The sequence below is a fragment of the Dromiciops gliroides genome, chromosome 6 (assembly GCF_019393635.1).
Source record: "Dromiciops gliroides isolate mDroGli1 chromosome 6, mDroGli1.pri, whole genome shotgun sequence".
Lineage (NCBI taxonomy): Eukaryota > Metazoa > Chordata > Mammalia > Microbiotheria > Microbiotheriidae > Dromiciops > Dromiciops gliroides.
In genome coordinates, this window is record NC_057866.1 from 95,048,269 (window position 1) to 95,068,991 (window position 20,723).

The 20,723-nt window shown below is 34.9% G+C and overlaps 1 protein-coding gene across 3 annotated transcripts in view; it reads right to left on the reverse strand.

Moving 5' to 3' along the window:
• The window catches only part of FAM193A (family with sequence similarity 193 member A), a 203,630-nt gene that overhangs the window by 43,013 nt on the left and 139,894 nt on the right, over positions 1-20,723 (reverse strand). For all 3 annotated transcript variants that reach the window (XR_006353604.1, XM_043971749.1, XM_043971748.1), the window contains exons 9-14: positions 19,961-20,038; positions 16,701-16,813; positions 16,317-16,559; positions 7,736-7,889; positions 6,995-7,174; positions 5,194-5,445 (exon numbers count right to left, since the gene is read on the reverse strand). Coding sequence is in view for 2 of the 3 variants with exons in the window: in XM_043971749.1 (XP_043827684.1) it covers positions 5,194-5,445; positions 6,995-7,174; positions 7,736-7,889; positions 16,317-16,559; positions 16,701-16,813; positions 19,961-20,038 (1,020 nt within the window). In the remaining variant the exon portion in view is untranslated. The remainder of the gene's footprint in view (positions 1-5,193; positions 5,446-6,994; positions 7,175-7,735; positions 7,890-16,316; positions 16,560-16,700; positions 16,814-19,960; positions 20,039-20,723) is intronic.

Consider the following 20,723-nt stretch of genomic DNA (forward strand, 5'->3'; position numbering starts at 1 on the left):
TTTACATGTAGTTGGAAAAAATAAAAAAAACTATTTACCAAAAATAAAACAAAACTAAAAACCCCATAACAAACAAAAAAGGGATTTCTGGCCATTTTACAGTAAGCAGAAATTTATATTAACCATAAAGATCCACACTATGCTCCCCCTCTAAGAGGAATATGCAGTTATGAGATTTAGCTATATTTACTGCCATAAGATAATCATACAGATTTTTTTTTTGGCTTTGCCAAAATTCCAGACCCAGAAAATTCTATACAACTAAAACAAGGAGGTCAAACACTATTTCATCACATCAATATCAGAATCTATTCATGACTTCATCTTTTAACTTTGGCCTTTAACTTCTAACTTATCTGATGTGCAACTCTTCAAGCTGTTTCTCTAAAATGCCATCAGTTTTGTTTATGCCCAGAACCACTAAAATAATATACTTATCTTTAATATCATCAAATTATTTCCTCTCAAAGGAGGAATTTTATGGTCTCTTTATATTAATCATTTAAGACATACTCCAGACTCTCTCCCTCTCTTAGCTGAATTATATCTATACTATCTCCTTTCCAATCACAGTGCTTTGTACATAGTACGTATTTACTATCTGAATTCAATTCCATTTTTCCACATCACTTCTCTACCTTAAGGCCCCTTCTTTTCCCTGGTCTATGCTTTTAACAAATGTGAATGATTTTCATTGTTTCTTATTGGAACTCTACCACTGTATTATTTTACTACAACCTGAAACTTTATTTAACCTTAAATGATGGTATATTTCAGAATACAGATGGAAAGAAGCTTTGTGTGATTGTGACACAACATATTCTGTGATAAAACAATAGTAGCAGTAGCAACAACAATAATAACTGGGATATTAGGAATATCTTGGCTTTACAATATTTTATTTTCATACAAATTTGATGCAAGGTATAAATACCTTAAGTGTTCTGCATATGCACATAAAAGAGTTATGATAATAGCCAGCAGTGGAATCTCTTTGAAATAAACAAATTGTTTATGCATATCAACTTGGATCGTTTTTAAGAATCAAAAGTTAGAACACAACAGTTCCTTAAAAGTTTACATAGGGGGGCAGCTAGGTGGCGCAATGGATCAAACACTGGCCCTGGATTCAGGACGACCTGAGTTCAAATTTGACCTCAGACACTTGACACTTATTAGCTGTGTGACCCTGGGCAAGTCACTTAACCCACACTGCCCCTCAAAACAAAACAAAGTCAACAACAAAAGTTTACATAGGGATATCTTATGGGACATTCTTCTTAGGAGTGGCTGTTCCTCTTTCTCTTATATTCAAAGTAGGATGCTACTAATAAAAGAAACATTTCATCTGCTGAGACAGACCATAATAACAAAATAGACAACCTTACAGCAGGTGTCCTTACAGTGAAACATTAAGGAAAAACTTTGAATTATATTAAGAAATAAAACTGTCTAGCAGATTGGGAGAAGAGATATAATGGATTTTTTATGTTACTAACACCAATAAATAGGAAGTTTGTCCTATCTGCAGCATGAAATGCAGTTTTTCGGTGGTTATGATTAGTGACAGAATTCAAGGGCTCAATCTAGAAGTTTAATGGTAGGAAAAAAAGAAGGGGGAGGGAAAGTCAACATGCATATATTAAGTATTTATTATCTGCCAGTCAAAAGAAAAAAAGTCTTATTATAATCAACTAAATTATTAACACTAAAAGGACAGGTAGGATTAATTCTAAAAAATTATTATATCAATAATTAATTGTACAAAAATATTCCCAAAGGAATATTGATGAAACATACTATCTACCTCTAGGTAAAGAACTGATAATTAGGGCATGCTATTTTTCACATTATTTCATTAAGTGACAAATATGGTGATGTTTTCCATGATCATATATGTATAACCCACATAGAATTATTTACTGCCTTGGGGAGGGGGATGGGAGGGGGCAAGGGAGGGATAGAGATTGGAATAGAAAAATAAAAAAATTTAACCTGGAAAGGTGGTGTGCTGGGAAGGGTACAGGAGGTATATATTTACACACACACACACACACACACACACACACACACACACACACACACACATGTTGTGCATTTATGAGTTATTTAGGTATTATTTATATAGTAATTATATTTAACAAATTTGTCGCATAGATTATTTATATAAATTGATATGTATTTGTAACAGTTATTTAAGAAATTGAAATACTAAGTTGTATGTATTAGAATATACCTAGGTATATCTAAATGTAACAATGTAGAAAATTTATATATGTCATATGTGTCTTTGTGTATATTATATCTGATATGTGTATAAAATATAATTATATATCACAAATAAAATAAAAAAATTTTAATGATTATAACAGGTTTTTTTTTCCTTATAAAATTCAATAATGGCATCTGTGCCCAAATCTAAACAGGTAGCCAGAACACCTGACTATGCAAGATAAGAAAGGCAGATGCAAGTGATTACATAAAAATGGTTAATAATCCAGAAGTAAACATACTAAGTACTTCCAGCAATAAATACTGCCAAAGAATCTGGAAGAAGATACAGACTCAGAAACAATAAATGAGAGTTCCAACAATTTTAGATAATCCTCAGCACATTTAGGTGTGCATGTATTTTAAACTACATATTCAATCAAGAGAATGTCAATACATAATTCTGTTGACAATCTAGTGCTTTATTAACTTCAAGCATCTTCAGGAATTCCTATGCTTATATTAATTGCTATTATGGAAGGGGCCTTAGAAGTAATTTAGCTCACTCTCCTATCCTCAATAGTAATCCCTTTGACAATAATCTTCTGCTTGAATACTTGAAAGCTCACTTTTCAATAGCACTTGAAGTCAACTTTAAGACTAAAATTATATAACTACAAGGTTATTTTATTTTTTAAACAAAATCTTACTACTATTAACCACTACTATTTCCAGTTGGTAAATACGATATTAGAACAATGTTGACAGGTATGGAGTCATTTATAATAACAATTTTTCAAAGCTAAAAATTGAATGGATAGCTAGAATTAATTTTGTCAACTTTTTGTTACATAATTTTCTCTTAGTTTCATGTATGTACATTTATTTTCAAAATGAAAATGAATATTGTTCGTATTTGCTTTCACTTTGGCATTTAACTTCCCCAAGTTACAGTGAGAATTCTCTAGTCTTTGTAAGGTACAGTGACAACATAGGCATACACAGAATTATAAATCTTAGGGAAAGTAATCATTTCAATATCAGGCAAGAATTAATTTTTTCATTAACTGCACCTCACTTCTTCACTATAAATGCCAATGTATTGTCCTTAATTTAATTTTCCTGATATTAATATGAGTATTTGACATGGGGTTTAGCCCTGAATCTTAATCCCACACTTATCAGCATTATGTCTATCACTTCTGAATTGTCTGTGGTCTAGCAGCTTTTACAAATCTCTTAGATGAAGCGTTCTTAACCTCAAGTCCTTGAATTTATATATATATATATATAAAATTGAATTTTAGTATAATTGGTGTCCTTGGTAGTCTTATGTATTTTTTATTTACTTAAAAAGTATTATTCTTAGAAGTCTACAGCCTTCACCAGACTGCTAAAGGATTCCATGATACAAAAAAGGTCAAGAATCTCTGTTGTAGGCCAATAGTTGGACTACCACCATAAAATGTTTCAATGAGTAGTAATAAAATGTTTCCAGGGCTCATACTGCTTTCTTTCAAATGAAATTTTCTTTATTATGAGTCTACATTTCACTTTGGAAAAGGGATGAGGGGAAATGAAATATCTATGAGCAGGGAGAGTATTAACAATTGTCATTACATATAATATAATCTGTTGGAATACAAGACTTTCCTGATTTTGAGGAGTATAGATCAAACTTGTAGGTTTTAGAAAAGTACCAAGAAAAAAGAATAGCAGGGCATGCTGTAATATCCAGATCTAACTTTGCTTCCAACCTATATAGTTCAGAATATAAAGTGACTATTACTATTCTCCAATCTTATCAACTCATCAATAAGAAATTAAAGGCTCAAAGGTAGGTCAAGGTAATGATAAAGACCATGAACAGAAAAATTTGAAGTCAGATACACAGAAAAAAACGTTATCATGTTTTTAAAAAAGATCACTGCAAAACAAAAAAGTTCTAAACTCAAATTGGTATTCAGACAAAATTATAATATACCATGAAAGTGGAATTATCACCACGAATCTGACCTAGTGGGACATGATCTATACAAACTATATTCATTAAAAAAACAAACATTTATTAAATAACTCTCTTCAGAATACTGTTAGGCACTAGGAGAAAAGCAAGACAAGTTTCCTTATCTATGGAGTTTATAATACTGTAGGAATAGGACACAAATGCAGAAGATCATAGTATAGACCACTGACTTTTTTCACCATTCTATAATGTAATGAGTACTAAGTAATATCTAGGGGGAAAGGTCATTAATTTAAGATCTTGAAAAGAATTTCATTTTTTGAGCTTTTATAGTTATTACCAATACACCAAAATAGTAATAATACATTAAGAAAAATGTTGAATTAAAATCACTGTTAATGATAATGGAAGAACAAATGAAGCAAAACAGAAGCAATGCTATATAATGTACTGTACAAAAATGAAGATTAAACTACGAAAAGACCATGTCAAAGTGCAAGCCAATAAATCGATGGAGTTCCATATCCTTTACTTCTGCATAATGGGCTGCTCTTGATAAATATTTGTTGAATGAATGAAAGGAAAAGACTTTTTAATACAGTGAACTAGCCTGAAACTGTGATATGGAAAGAGCACTGGAAATCAGGAGATTTGGGTTCTAATTCTGCTCTTTCAAATTTGGAGTACTGTGGCCTTATACCTAAGTCAAACTTTCCCTTCGTAAGACTGAGTTTCTTCATCTATAAAACAGAGACTGGATAAAATCATCTATAAAAGTATCTTCCCACTTTAAATTTCCATGGTTCTAACCTCCTTTTTTCCAAGGTATATTGGGTAGAAACATAGAAAGGAATATTTAAGGACCCACTGCTTCACAGTAGAGTTAACAATGGACAAAACTTTCTAACTACCTAATTTTATATTCTTGTTTACATAATGTTTATGCATTTAATGCAGAAGCAATTGGTAAAATTATTAAAGAAATAGCTATGTGGCAGTTCTTTGATGTAACTTACCTTACTGTGTGTAAAGGGGGATGCTGTATATAAAGTGGGGTGAATAAGAGGACGAGGCAGATGTGGAATAGTATGTAAAGGTAAATGTCCATGAATATGGGGGTAAAGGTGAAGTGCAGGATGTGCAGGTTTTTCTGGGTTCATAAACTGGTGACTAGCAGGAAGACGGCCAGCTGCCAGTGCTGATGCAGTCAGACCAGAAGCTTCTTGTTTACAGACATGGCATTCACAAGTATTTAGACCTGGGTCAGCCTAAAATGAAAAAATACTACCTGTTTATTGGGTAAACTAAAGAAATATCCTTAAAATATTACAAAATGCAGTTTATTTCTGAATAGTAGTTAAACAATATAAACACAAAGATAAAAAAGTGCATTAATAGGCACGAGCAATGCTGGATACAAATCAAGGAAGTCAGAATAGACTTAGTTGTAATCTTCCTCTCGATTATCAAGGCTCAAAATTACATTTAAAAATATAAAAACCAGCTTTCTGTATATGCCAGAACCTTAAGTATAGTAGTGCCATCACAGAATATTTGGAAATGGAAGTACACTTCCTCATTTTATTTACACACGCACAAATATAATATGATTTATATATATATATATATATTCATTCTTCTGGATAAGAAAGACATATTTGTACTATCATATTTTAGTTACTTTAGAAAGAAATTGATCAGATTTTAAATGGAAACACTCAAATCTCAACAAGCAGTATATTTCTTTTTATTTGTTGGTTGCTGTTGTTGCTCATTTTGTTTTTGTTTTTGTTTTTTGTGGGGCAATGAGGGTTAGGTGACTTGCCAGGGTCACACAGCTAGGAAGTGTCAAGTGTCTGAGGCCAGATTTGAACTCAGGTCCTCCTGAATCTAGGGTTGGTGTTTTATCCACTGAGCCACCTAGCTGGCCCTCACAACAAGCAGTATAAAAGAAAATGAAGCAATTAAAGCCATGCCTCTTTCATTTTGGCAATCTTTGTTTTGTTTTGTTTTTGTTTTTAAGTGAGGCAACTGGGGTTAAGTGACTTGCCCAGGGTCACACAGCTAGTAAGTGTTAAGTGTCTGAGGCCGGATTTGAACTCAGGTACTCCTGAATCCAGGGCCGGTGCTCTATCCACTGCGCCACCTAGCCGCCCCTCATTTTGGCAATCTTAATGATCAATGCAGACAGTTGCATAATCATTCTGACTGTGGCTACCTCTACCACTTGTAGAAGTAGTTGAAATTAATGGACTGGCTATGCCTGGGTCTGATATGCCTGTAGTATGTCTAGATAGACTAAGTACATTATCCAAACTGCAAAGGAAAGTAACAGAAGATTTTTTAACTACCATATATGGCACTAAATAATTGTGCTTTGATTTACAGAAATATGAAACTCTACAGATTTCATCCTTTTAGATTTGAGTACAAAAGGTCTTAGGTTTGTTTAATCAAAGTATAAAGGTTCTTTGAGGCAATCATCATAAGAGAATTTCGTTTTTGTTTTGTTTTTGTGGGGCAGTGAGGGTTAAGTGACTTGCCCAGGGCCACACGGCTAGTAAGTGTCAAGTGTCTGAGGCCGGATTTGAACTCAGGTCCTCCTGAATCCAGGGCTGGTGCTTTATCCACTGTGCCACCTAGCTGCTCCCAAGAGAATTTTTAATAAACACAACTAAATAAAAGTAGACAGGGGGCAGCTAGGTTAACTTTGGAGAGTTTGGGGAGGAATGTTACATCCCTTGAGAGATTTAAAAAAAAAATTCAGAAAGGGTCATATATAAAACTAAAAACTTTTAATAACAAACTACCCTATACCTGTTGACTTGGATAAGATGGTGGTGGACTATCCACTTTAGCTTCATCTTTTCTGGGACTTCTTTTTCCTAGAGTTATTTCTTCCTTTTGAGTTCCTGGGGGTTCCCCACTGCTTTCTCCATCTGCTTCTTCATCATCAGCTTCTGAAGAACTACTACTAGTGCTGCTTACCTGAGGAGACTTAAAAAAATTTTTTTTAAAGAAATTATATTTTTCAAATAAATTCCTTTGGTCTTTATTAGTTTTGTAATAAGAAATCTGACTAAAAATTTAAAGTTGCTTATTAATTGCCAATCTGGAATTCTGTAATATCTGGCTGTGTAAACTAGCATTGATTCATACTCACAGAGTCTAACAAAAAGTCCTGGACAGAAGTCCAAGCTATTGATAACAAAATCTAATGAAGATAAAAAACATAATGCCATTATGGATTTTTTAGACTAAGATAAATTGGAACAGATGGTGAAAATCTTATAGGCTAATTGTCATACCTTATATACACTGACAATCGACAGGATCAATGCACATGGGATCCCAGAAGACATCTAGTCCAATCCCCTCATCTTACAAATTATTAAAAGTTAAAATTTCATTAAGACTTTTGGGATACATATAACGAAGAAATGGCAACATGAATTACTTTTGGAAAAAGTGTGCATAACTACTAACATAAACAAATTTTAATGTCATTAAAAAGGCATGGCTGATTCATTCCTTAGCTATGACCAATTCATACTATACCTCATCTTTCAATGCCATGTTTTCACCCCCACCATTTAGTTCACTATGGATTCCATTCATGTTGGCTACAACTTCCGTGTCATCATAGTTATTCAGTGGATAAATATCAGCAAATTTAGCTGATAAAGGTGCGACATCTTCATCATCACTACCACTGAGAAGCAAAACCAAAACAGAACACAAAATTATAAGGCCATTCTGGTAGATTTATTTAAAGGACACTGCAAAGGAACTATTTTGTAATAATGATGATAGCATGGCACAGTGCAAAGAGTACTGGATTATGAAATTAGAAGATCTAAGTTTAAATTCTACTGTCAAGTACTTAATAGCTATTTAAACACAGGCAAATCTTAAATCTTAAATCTTAAATCTGCTGTCCTGTAATATAAGGAAAGTATTTCTATTACATATTCCACTGGATTATTGTTCATTAAGTGCTCTGCAAAATTTAAAATATTTGATAAATGAATTGCTACTACTCTTTTTAGCATGACACCATTCACAAGTGTCTTGCTCTTTAAGATTTACATAACCACTTTCCCCCTGATAACCCTAAGAAGTAGTAGTATATTATCATGTACAGTTTATAGACCAGTAAATTGGAGCTCAAAGCAAGGGATAAGTCAAATTTCTAATAAAAACCCCCCAGAGTTATTGTTAAATTATATTTTAGTGCTGCTTACATGTATCAACAGCAGCAGTATGGAACTTTATTGTGTCTTAGTATGCTATACTATTGTACACTATATACTGTTAGCATAGAGCCAGGTCTCAGTTTAAATGGATCGCTCCACACACCTCTCAATTATTAGATTTTTATGTAATGTGAATCTGCCTCTACCCACTCATTTCACTTCACCTACATATCAAAGGCATACACAAAAATATACCTTTACACAAGTCATAAAATATACTAAAATGTAGACATACTAAATACTGTACCATGATAATAAACATAATTATGAAGTGAAAGGTAAAGTTAATGATAAAGTATGCACAGTACAATGTATAGTAGGTTGCTTCTTTCCCACCCTCTGGACCTAGCCTATATCACTGGTGGTTGGGGGTTGTGAAATTTTTTAAATAAAGCTCCTGAGAGATGTTTGGACAGTGGCTCTCTTTTTTCCCTTGTATATTTGACAATAAATAAATACTGCAAGCAATATTGTCCAACTAAACTTTTAAAAATCTTTAAGTATTTGGAGCCATCTTTTCAATACAAGAAAAATAAATTCACTCAAATGATGAAATGCTTCTGCCAACTGTTTTGTTGTGAGTCTTTGTGTTTCGACCTTGGGTTCCAAGGATTTCCTTTCTCCTTCTGCAATCTTTGCAGCTAGCAGCTCAAACAGATCCTCATTTGTCAGATCTTCTCTATGAGATTTCAATCAGCTCCTCCACATTATTCTCATCTACTTCCAACTCTAAATCTTGTGCTAATTTTACAATCTTGTTACTCACTTCTTCAAATCTTTGTTGAATTCACAAAGAACTGCAAGCACAATTTCCCCCAAACTTTTTTCATACATGTTTCTGTTACATATTCACATGCCTTAGAAATATTCCAAATTGCATAGTAAATATTAAAGGACTTCCAGAAATCTCTCAGTGTCAAGTCCTTTTGTTGTTTGGTTGTTTTCGTTGTGTCCAACTCTTTGTGACGACCCTTTTGGGGTTTTCTGGGCAAAGACAATTGCCATTTCCTTCTCGAGCTGATTTTACAGAAGAGAAAACTAAGGCAAACAGGGTTAAGTGACTTGCCCAAGATCACACAGTTGCTAAGTGTATGAGGCCATGTTTGAACTTAGTTCCTTCTGACTCCAGGGCCAGGCACTTCATCATTGAACAACCTTGCTGCCCCCTCAAGTTCTTATCTGCATCCAAAGCTCCAATTGCCTGGGCAAATGTGTAAATAATATGCCTTGAAATTAAAAATTATTCCCTGATCCAAAGGTTGTAATAACACGAGCATTTTAGGTGGAAGGTAGACCACTTTTACATTTCATTAAAATGATCCAGATGGGAAGAGTGACCAGGACATTATCCAAAATAAGTGAAGTCTTGAAAGGAATGCCATTACCATTACAAAACTTCTTGGGAAAAAGCAGTAAATAAACCAGTGTTCAAAGATGACAAGGGGCATCTATACCTTAGGGTTACTGAAATAATGCCAGGTAGTGTTGCCTTGCCGATTCTTTTCAATGCTATGGGATTTTCTTAGTGGTGCACAAGAAAAGGTTTTAATCTGCAAGTCCCAGATGCATTTCCTCCCAGAAGAAGAGTAACTCTTATTTTTCAAAGCCTTATGCCTTGAAGTAGTTTTTTTTTCTCTACTGAGATGGAGGTTTGAGATGGCATTCTTTGATAAAACAGGCCAGTTTTGTCTACATTAAAGACTTGTTCCTGCAAGTAGGCACCTAAATCTATTATTTTGTTTGTTTGGTTTTTTATGGGGGGGGCAATGAGGAATAAGTGACTTGCTCAGGGTCACACAGCTAGTAACTGTCAAGTGGCTGAGGCCACATTTGAACTCAGGTCCTCCTGAATGCAGATTATCCACAGCACCACCTAGCTGTCAAGCCTTGGCTTGAATTGTCATTTAAGTTTAATGGAATATTCTTTTGAGTCTGGTTCTCTATCCATATAGTTAATAGCTTCTGAATCTCTAGAATAGTGCCTTTTCTTTGTTTCAATAGATAAGTCAACTTCATGTAAACACTATTTTTTCCGTACTCCTCTATCCAGGCAGCGTCCTTCACTATAGTGTTCGCAGTCAAAACTGCAAGACTAAGTTCACATGTTATTGATGGCAATTTTTGTCCTTCATATTTTTGAATTGTTTTCATTTTCATTTCCAAGTCTATTAGTTTATGCTTAAGAGATGGTTCACTTTCCTCCTCAAGAGTATGTTTACCATCAGCCTTGGTAAAAATATAAGGATCACTATTGAAAACAGGGAGAAACATAGTATCACTCACTGTCTACATACATGAAGGAACAGACTTAAGAGATGCTTCTCAGCTTCCCAAAACTGTTTATGCTGTCTGCATCATATAGCGTCTTATCATCCACATTGTTTTGCATAAGGGATTTAAAAAAAATTTTGGAGTACGAATTTCTTTCAAAATTCTTCCACACACATCCCATGCCCAGTTTCCTAAGTTTTATTGGAATACTGTGATGACCACAGGGAGAATGACCCAAAGGAGATAAAATTCTTTATGTAAAGTCAAATTTGTATAATGTGAATTTATGTAAAGTAAGAACAGTCTGTGTGTAAGATACTGTAAAGTATAATCTGCTATTGTATGTATATTATATTTACTAGATATTATATAGTACACTATGTAGTATACTATTTATATACAATATCTGTACTACATATACTATTATATACTATAGTACTGTGTATATATAATAGTATCCTATATCATATCCTAAAGATTGTATACTGTATAACAGTATTGCATACAAAAGAGTATAGTAATACACCATAGAAACCCACAGAAATCAATACGCTATTGTATATTACTAGTATATCATTCAAGCATATAGTATAACAATATGCCATAGGAGTCTATACTTTTTGTACAATAGTATACTATTAGTATACTATAATAGTGTACTAGTATGATATAAAATATACTAACAGTACACTACGTAACAGTACAGAATTATATATTATACACCACTGTGTACTGGATTATTATATACTAGTACATTATGATACCATACCATATTAGACTATATTGAAAAGCTTTTTCCTTATAACAGCCTCATGAGGTGGGTAGTACAAACATTACAAGTCCTTTTTAACGCTTAAGAAAACTTTGAGGCATAGTGACATGGCCAAGGTCACACAGATAGAAGGAAATGGTAGAGCTAGAATTTAAAACCACATCTCTTGAATCCAAATTAATATTTTTCCTCTCCAAAATTCATAAGAATTGGTAAAAACGTTGTGTGACAAAAAAAATAGGTATGCATGCATTCACAGCAGCTAGGTGACACAGTAGAAATAGTGTTGGCTTTGGAGTTGGTAAAACCAGAGATCAAATCCAGTCTCAAATAGCTACTAGCTGTGTGACTCTGGCTAAGTCACTTAACTTCTGACTCCATCAACTTTCCTCAAATGTAAAATGGAGATTACAGCACATATCTCACAGGGTTCTTATGAGGATCAAACAAGATAGTATTTGTAAAGTACTTAGCCTAGTTCATGGTAACATCATAGGTGCTTAATAAATGCTTGTTTTTCCCCCTTCATGGTCTTAAATATAATGCCATAAGGAATGATAATGTAAGTATTTTGGGTGACAAATGTACTTTCTCCCCTACCCTACATAAAAGGGGAAGTCAACCCACAGGATAACTAGTGATTTTGAAGCCCATGAGAAAAACAAATGCATTGCCTGAAATTAAAAAAAAAAAGACAATACAATTAAAATCCTTGTGGTCATTATCAGCCCCAGAACATTTCCCTTCTTTCCACAATAAGCTCACTGCCCATCTCAAAGACTTTTTTTCTCCTCCCCAAATCTTTCTCTCATATTTGGAAACTTCAACATAGAAATTAATAGTCCTCCAAATGCCCTAACTTCCCAGTTCTTTCATCTACTCAATGCCCATTATTACCTCTACCCCATTTCAACTAGATATATAGTTACATAGCTCATCTTTTCATCACCCACAAAAGGTTCTATGTTCATGAACTCCGCAAGATCTTTATCTGATCATAACTTTTTATCATTCAATCTTTCCCTGCCTTATAACTCCCCTATCCTTGTTCTTCATTCTCATCATGAGAATGGTTATCACTCCTACACTAGGTATACTCTCCTCCCTCCAACCCCCTGGTGAATGAGTTCAACTTTACACTTGAGTACCTTTTCCCTTTGAACTGTTGCAGTCATGCATTATCAAACCCCAACCTTGCATTACTCTCTCCACCTGCTTCTGTCACTCCTACTGAGAAGCTGTGGAGATGAACTGGAGAAAGTAACAAAACTGTGCTGTTTGGGTCCACTACAACTTGTTGTACATATTCTGAACTGGCCCCTCCAAGACATAGGGTGACCCTTTCACATTTCCCTTTTCAGTTGCACCACCCATGCTCACAATGGGTCTTCTGAACTTTGTCTTCTCTTCTCAAGCCTCCCATGGCACCTGCCTCCCATAGTCGCTCACCTTACACTTTATTGGGGAAAAAACCCAACAACACAAAAAACCCCCAAACATCCCAGAGCTATTTGCCAGTAGCTCCCTCTTTTTCTTTCCTCCTCATCTCGCATCCCTCAGCTGTCTTTCCTTAGGAATTTCTTCTTTCACCCATCTCTGTGCTGCCAAGGCAAAATTCCTTTACATGCTTCCTTGATCCCCTCCCATCTTCTCCACCAGATGTCCCTATTATCCTTACACTTTTGTTTTTTTGGGGGGGTGGGGGTTGCGGGGCAATGAGGGTTAAGTGACATGCCCAGGGTCACACAGCTAGTAAGAGTTTGTATCCTTACACTTTTGCCAATCTTCAAACTCTCCTTAACTACTGTCTCTTTTCCTTGCTGCCTACAAATACGCCCACATCTCTCCTATCCTTAAAAAAACCATCACTGTCCTAAAAGCTGTCATCCTGTATTCCCTCTTTCACAGTTAAACTCCTTGAGAAAAATCATCTATACTTGTCACTTTTCCTTAGTCTCTCTTTTAAACTCTCTACAGCCTGGCACGCAATTTTATCATTTAACTGCAAGTGCTCTCTACAAAGTTACTAACAATCTCATAATTATCAAATCTAACAGCCTTTTTCAAGTCTTCTCTGCAGTCTTTGACACTGTTGGTTACTTGGGTCTTCTGGGTTGTTTTTTCCACCATAGGTTTTCCACCCACCTCTTTAGGCAGGCCTTTCTACTTTTGAAGAGTGTTTTTAAAAAACAATATTTTACTTTCCCCCAATTACTTGTTAAAACAATTTCTAAATATATATTTTTTAATTTAAAGTTTTCAGATCCAAATTCTCTCTCTCCCTGAGATGGTAAGCAACCTGATATAGGTTGTACATGTGCAATCATGTAAAACATTTCCATTAGTCATTTTGTACAAGAAGATTTGGGAAAAAAAGGAAGGAAGGAAGGTAGACAGGCAGGAAGGCAAAAATAGTATGCTTCAGTCTGTATTTAGATAATATCAGTTCTTTATCTGGAGGCAGATAGCATGCTTCATTGTGAGTCCTTTTGCACTGTCTTGGAACACTGAATTATTGACAATAATTAAGTCATTCACAGTTCAGTTCTTCATTGTATACTACTGCTGTCACTGTGTACAACGTTGTCCTGGTTCCACTTATTTCACGTTGTATCAGTTCATGTAAGTTGGACAGCTATAATCCAGCTCTAACCTATTTTTCCCATTTTATCTCATTTCATTACCCTTCCTGTTGAATGCAAACTACTCCAAGAACTCTTTGGTTTTGACTTTTTATTCCTGGAGAATAACACAGTGCCTTGTACTGAACTTAATGAATGTTTGTTAAATTGAATACACTCTACCCTCCCAAACTGGACTCTTCTGTCCACCACTCTTATTACAAGCCCTCCTCATGTCTTTCTTTGCCCACACCATTATCCCTCAAAAACAAAACAGATTCCATGGACTTTCAGACATTTCCATCTAGTGATAACCATTTTCTAGGCCTTGAAGACCCAACTCAGAAGCCACTTCTATGAGTTTCTCCTAATTATCCTCCTTCTGCTCCCCCCCACCTTTACCAGTTACTTTTCCCACTTCAATTTTTTTTATTACTTTGAGGGATCTTTCCTTTGCCCTCACCTCTGCCTTGTACAGTTGCTTGTGTATATATATCTTCTCTCAGTCTGCTTTGCCTATTAGAGTATAAACACATTTAGAACAACTGTGGCAGATCTACTTTTATTCCTAGTGCTTATCATACTGCCTTTGTAACTATTTACTAAGTGAATAGCAGCTTATATTTATGGATACATGGCACATTATATACCTGATATCATTAATTAAAACCTTAACACAAGAGCTAGAACAATTTATATTTTGTTATTATTATTTATTATATTTATAAACAGGAAAAAGACTTTGAGAAACTAGACAACCTGTCTAAGGTAAGTAAATGGAGAAACTGGGACTTGAATCCAGGTGCTCTCACTTCTTGTACTATGTTCGTTGCACTAGATGATAAAAGTATTTATGTTCTGGGACCATTAAAGATAAGTGGTTACTGCACAGGTTGCATTCATATGAAACTATGACTAAAAACATTTCTTTCTGTTTTGGGGTGGGGGGTGTGTGTGTGTGGGGGGGGGCAATGAGGGTTAAGTGACTTGCCCAGGGTCACATAGCTAGTAAGTATCAAGTGTCTGAGGCCATATTTGAACTCAGGTCCTCTTGAATACAGGGCTGGTGCTTTATCCACTGCACCATCTAGCTGCCTAAAAACATTTCTTTAGATATTTTCCTTTTGTTCTGGTAAAATAATCTGGGCTTTTATATGAGCACTGGTTTTCAAGCTATCCCAGAATAACTGTTAATAGTGGGAAATACATTCTCCTTTAATCTCTTACAAAGACATGGTTTGTTCTGCTTTTCTTTTCTTTCTTTCTTTTTGAAGTTTACACATTTTGAGATAGTTTGGTGAATATTACTGCAAAATTCAAAATAAGTATTTCAGAATTAGGGCATGAAGCTAGGCAGAAGGAGGAATGTGAATAAATAGGAAAGGTGACAGAGCCTCAAGAAATACTGGAGTGGCTGATCTAGAATGGGAATTAAATGGCAGCACAACTGAATCAATTCCAGGTTATTATACAATATGGAGCTTTCTTTAATAAAAAGTGTAAATCTGAAAAAAAAAAACCAACCTGGTGTTACTTCCTGTTAAAATGTCATTATTGTTCCAGGGAGAAAATATAACAAATAAAAGACCATTCATTACATTTTTTAAAACTTGCTTTTACCAAATTATGTAAAATCTTAAAACTTCAACTTTATAGGCAATTCTTAACATACTAGCATATTTTTTCTTTAACTGACATCAGTTTTCTTTTTGTCTCATTTAACCAAAAATTCAAAGTTTAAAATATATACACACACGCATATAAGTATATATACACATGCATATAAGTACATATACACACGTATATGTATATATATGTTTGTGTGTGTGTGTATATATATATATATACATATATATATACACACACACACACACACACACACACACATACACACGCATATATGTGTATATGTATATCTTTTTTTTTTTAAGTGAGGCAATTGGGGTTAAGTGACTTGCCCAGGGTCACACAGCTAGTAAATGTTAAGTGTCTGAGGCTGGATTTGAACTCAGGTACTCCTGACGCCAGGGCCGGTGCTCTATCCACTGCGCCACCTAGCTGCCCCTGTATATCTTTTAAAAGCTGCTTTTCAGAAAAAAATTAAGATCCATCTTCTTTAGACAACTTTTTTTACCTTCTATCTATAGAATACATCTTTAATATTTCTTATTAGTTTACTGAAACTTTTGAAGGCTCATCAAAAAACACATAAAACTTACAAATTTGGGGCAGAGCCATTGTCTGTGAGGATGAGTCTGGGATGCTGCTGAATTGTAATAGGAGAGCTGGAACCTGACCCTGAGCTTGCTGATGACATACTAGGTGGGCGCATCTCAGAAAGATAGTCGGGAGCAGAATCAACTTGTAGTGGTAGTTGGTTAATGTGGATGTCATCAGTGATTGGTGAGTCCATGATGCCACATGTAAGGATGTGTGAAAGGCTGCAGTCATCACAAGTACATCTAATTAAGAATTAAGGACAATTAGAAAGATATTCAACACAAAATTAAACTTTTTAAAAAAAATAGCCATTCTAGTTTTCTATTTGGTAACATAAAAATTAAATCTTCTCTAATGAGTACCTATTGGTACAATGGGCTCACCTTCTCCTATAATTACAGTTGGGACAGTCAGGCATACTCAGACGTGATGACAACATATGCCTCATTGTATCTGTGAAGTTGTTCTCTCCTGCTAGTGCTTTCTTATTATTTAGCTGGAACAAATAATAAAAGAACAGCTTAATTTTACAATACATTTCCAAACAAATACTATTCAAAATATAAATGATTATAGAAATAGTCATATTTTTCAAATGTTCCAGAGAGATGAGTTAGCTTCCCCAAGGTCATTAAGGGTGAGAATGTGATCATGTGTGTGTGTGATCATGTGTGTGTGTGTGTGTGTGTGTGTGTGTGGTTGGGGGCGGGGAGGGAGAGAAGGACAGGGGGATGTTTCATGTGTGATGTGAACATTATGGAGAATGTATCATGTCTCAGAAGCTGGCCCTCTATCCCATGTACTATTACTGCTTCTGAGTAGTTTCTTATCTAAATTAAATGATAGGTCTTATATAATCTGTTGTATTCATATGAATGAATTTGTTCAGCCATTGCCCAAATGATAGCTATCTAATTTCTCACTGGATTTTTGCTTTGTTTTGTCCTGACCAATACTACTACTAGGAACACTGTTGTGCAGATAAGATTAATTTCTCCCATTAATAACTTCTTCCAGGTATAGTTAGTCACAAGGTTCACTGAGGCAAAAGGGCCACAAGTTTCTCTCCACTGAACTGCACTCCATTGCCTAGTTAGCTGCCAAAGTGATCTTCCTAATGCACAGGTCAGACTTTCCACCCTGTCCCCGATTCAATAAATTTCAGTAGCTTCCAATCACCTCCAGTATCAAATATCCTATCCTCTGACATTCAAAGTCTTTTATAACCTATCCTCCTAACCTTTTCTAGTTTTCTTATATCTTTCTCTTCCTTCACAATACACTGAGATCCAAAGACACCAGCTTTCTTGTTATTCTTAAATGATATATTCTATCTCCTAAATTTAAGTAATTTCAATAACTGTCTCTCATGCCTTTAACTCTCTTTCTCTCCTTATCTCTCTCTTCTGGCTTCCTTCAAATCTTAGATAAAACCCTACTTTCTACAAGAAGCCTTTCCCAACCATTCTGGAGAGCAATTTGGAATTATGCCCAAAGGGCGATAAAGCTGTGCATACCCTTTGACCCAGCAATACCACTTTTGGGTCTTTTTCCCAAAGAAATCATGGAAAGGGGAAAGGGACCCACATGTACAAAAATATTTATAGCTGCTCTTTACGTGGTGGCAAGGAATTGGAAGTTGAGAGGGTGCCCATCAATTGGGGAATGGCTGGACAAGTTGTGGTATATGAACACAATGGAATACTATTGTGCTGTAAGAAATGATGAGCAGGAGGAGTTCAGAGAAACCTGGAGGGTCTTAGGTGAGCTGATGATGAGTGAGATGAGCAGAACCAGAAGAACATTGTACACAGTATCATCAACATTGAATGTTGATCTACTGTGATGGACTATATTCTTCTCACCAATGCAATGGCACAGAAGAGTTCCAGGGAACTTGTGATGGAAGAGGATCTCCAAATCCAAGAAGGAAAAAAAAAAAAAAAAAAGAACTGTGGAGTATAGATGCTGAATGAACCATACTATTTCTTTTGTTTTTGATGCTGTTTTTTTTTTTCTATTTTGAGGTTTTTCATCATTGCTGATTTTTTCTCTTATAGCATGACTAATGCAGAAATATGTTTAATGTTATTATGTGTGTGTGTATCAGATTGCCTGCTGTCTAGGGGAGGGGGGAGGGAGAAAAATCTGAAATTGTAAAGCTTGTATAAACAAAAGTTGAGAACTATCTTTACATGTAACGGAAAAAAAAATAAAATACTTTATTAATTTAAAAACAAAAAAAGAAGCCTTTCCCAGTCCTCCTTCATCTTAATACTTTCTCTCTGAGACTGCACCATCTCCCAATTTATAATGTGGATTTCTTATTTGTATGTAGTTGTTTAAATGTTATTTTCTTCATTATGCTGTTAGCTTCTTAAGAGCAGGGACTATATTTTGCCCTTCTTTGTATCATGGGCACATAGCCCAGTGCCTTGCAACATAGCAGATGCTTAATAAATGTTCAGTGATTTGCTGACTGACAAAAAGGTTGGAGCAGGGGGCAGCTAGGTGGTGCAGTGGATAAAGCACTGGCCTTGGATTCAGGAGTACCCAGGTTCAAATCCGGCCTCAGACACTTGACACTTACTAGCTGTGTGACCCTGGACAAGTCACTTAAGTCCCATAGCCCCGCCAAAAAAAAAAAAAAAAAAAAAAAGGTTGGAGCAACTCACAACTTCACCACAAGAATATGACATGCTCTGTTTATACCACAGCCATATGAACATTTAATTTTTTCTATATCTCTACCTATTTGATGGCTATTAAGTGAAACTCGGACTTTAGTTTACATTTCTTGCATTATTAGTGGTTCAACATTTTTTTCATGTGGTTGTTGGAAATTTGTGGATTTAACCCCCACCCCCAGCCCGAACTGTCAGTTCATCCACATCTGACTTACATCTACACTGACATCTACATTTATCTCCTAAAGTAAATTGTCATAATCATGTCAATCTTTTATAAATTCTTGATGCCAGAATGACCATGTATTAAATATAAATTAACTTTCCCAGTTTGTGTCTTTACTTCTCAATCCAGGATAATTATAAGCCATTTATAACCATTTTTTCAATTAAAAAAAAAATTCTGTCACAGTTCTCTCGATCATGCTAAGTACAGAAAAGAGAATTATGTAGTGCAACAAATTCACTAAAAAACTTCGGTACTGAATGACAATCAGCATAAAATAAGTTTATTTCAGATTCAATCACCTAATGTAGTTTAATTACTGAAATACTACAGAGACTTCAATCATATGCTGATCTCAAATCATGATCACTAAAGACAGTATTTTAGTGAACGTTCAAAATGGTATTAAAAATATACTAAAAATCCAAATAATGAACTTTAGATATACTAAACACGAAGTTGCAACATTTTCAAGAACTATTTCACCAGTTAATATTCCTCCCCTTAAACAGGAACAAATGAATAAAAGCGAGAGAATTAGAGTAGATAATTTTTAATGTCCTTAAAAGCTCTAAAACTTTATATTATGAAGAAACTTGTCAGAAAAGCAGTAAGCACCAGGCCTAGTGTCACCATCCATGTCTTGGTAAAAAATAGCAATATGCCTGACTAATAATAAGTAAATTACTTTGTCAATCAAAATTCTTCCCCATTAGGAACACAATATTACCTGTTCTTCAATAAACCGTCTCTGTTTAAAAAATTCCCAGTCTTCTTTTAACATGCGTTGTTTGGTTTTCATTGCCATCTAGGTAACAAAACACATGAAAATTACTATCTATGTTAGTGCAGAGCCATTTCCAGCCTGTCTAGATCTTCAAATGACATCTACAATCAATGGACACCAAAACAATGGCAAAAATATATTACTAGGCATTTCAATTCAACATTTTCCTGTTTTCTTGAAATCATTTAAAAATCTTTACAAATACTTTTCTTACATAGCAAAATACACATGTATATATAAAAAAGGGGGCCACAGAATCCTAGTTCTACAACTGAAAGAAACCTGAGAGGCAATCTCATCCAGCTTCCTTGCTTACAGATGAGGGGTGTAGGAAGTTAAGTGAGTTAAATAAAGTAGTAAAAGTAAGTATGGGACTTGGACTCAGGGCCTCTGATTCCACAGCTAGTACTCTTGCCACAGGACCAGAAGTTTAAAATCTCATTCAGAAAAGGTTCTTTGAATGGGTGAATTCCTTGGTTTAACTTTTAGGCATAATTTAAAAAAAAATTTAACTAGCTAAATTACCAAGTTAATTTAAAGTACATGACAGTTGGAATTAATTACTCGCTCTGTGACTCTAGTCATTCATCTAAAGGTCAGAGTACCTACCACTAGAGAAATTAGAGAATCATATTGGGAGCACAAAGACCTCAGAAGCCACTGAATCCAACCCATTCACTTTATAAATGAAGACAAAATGAGTCTC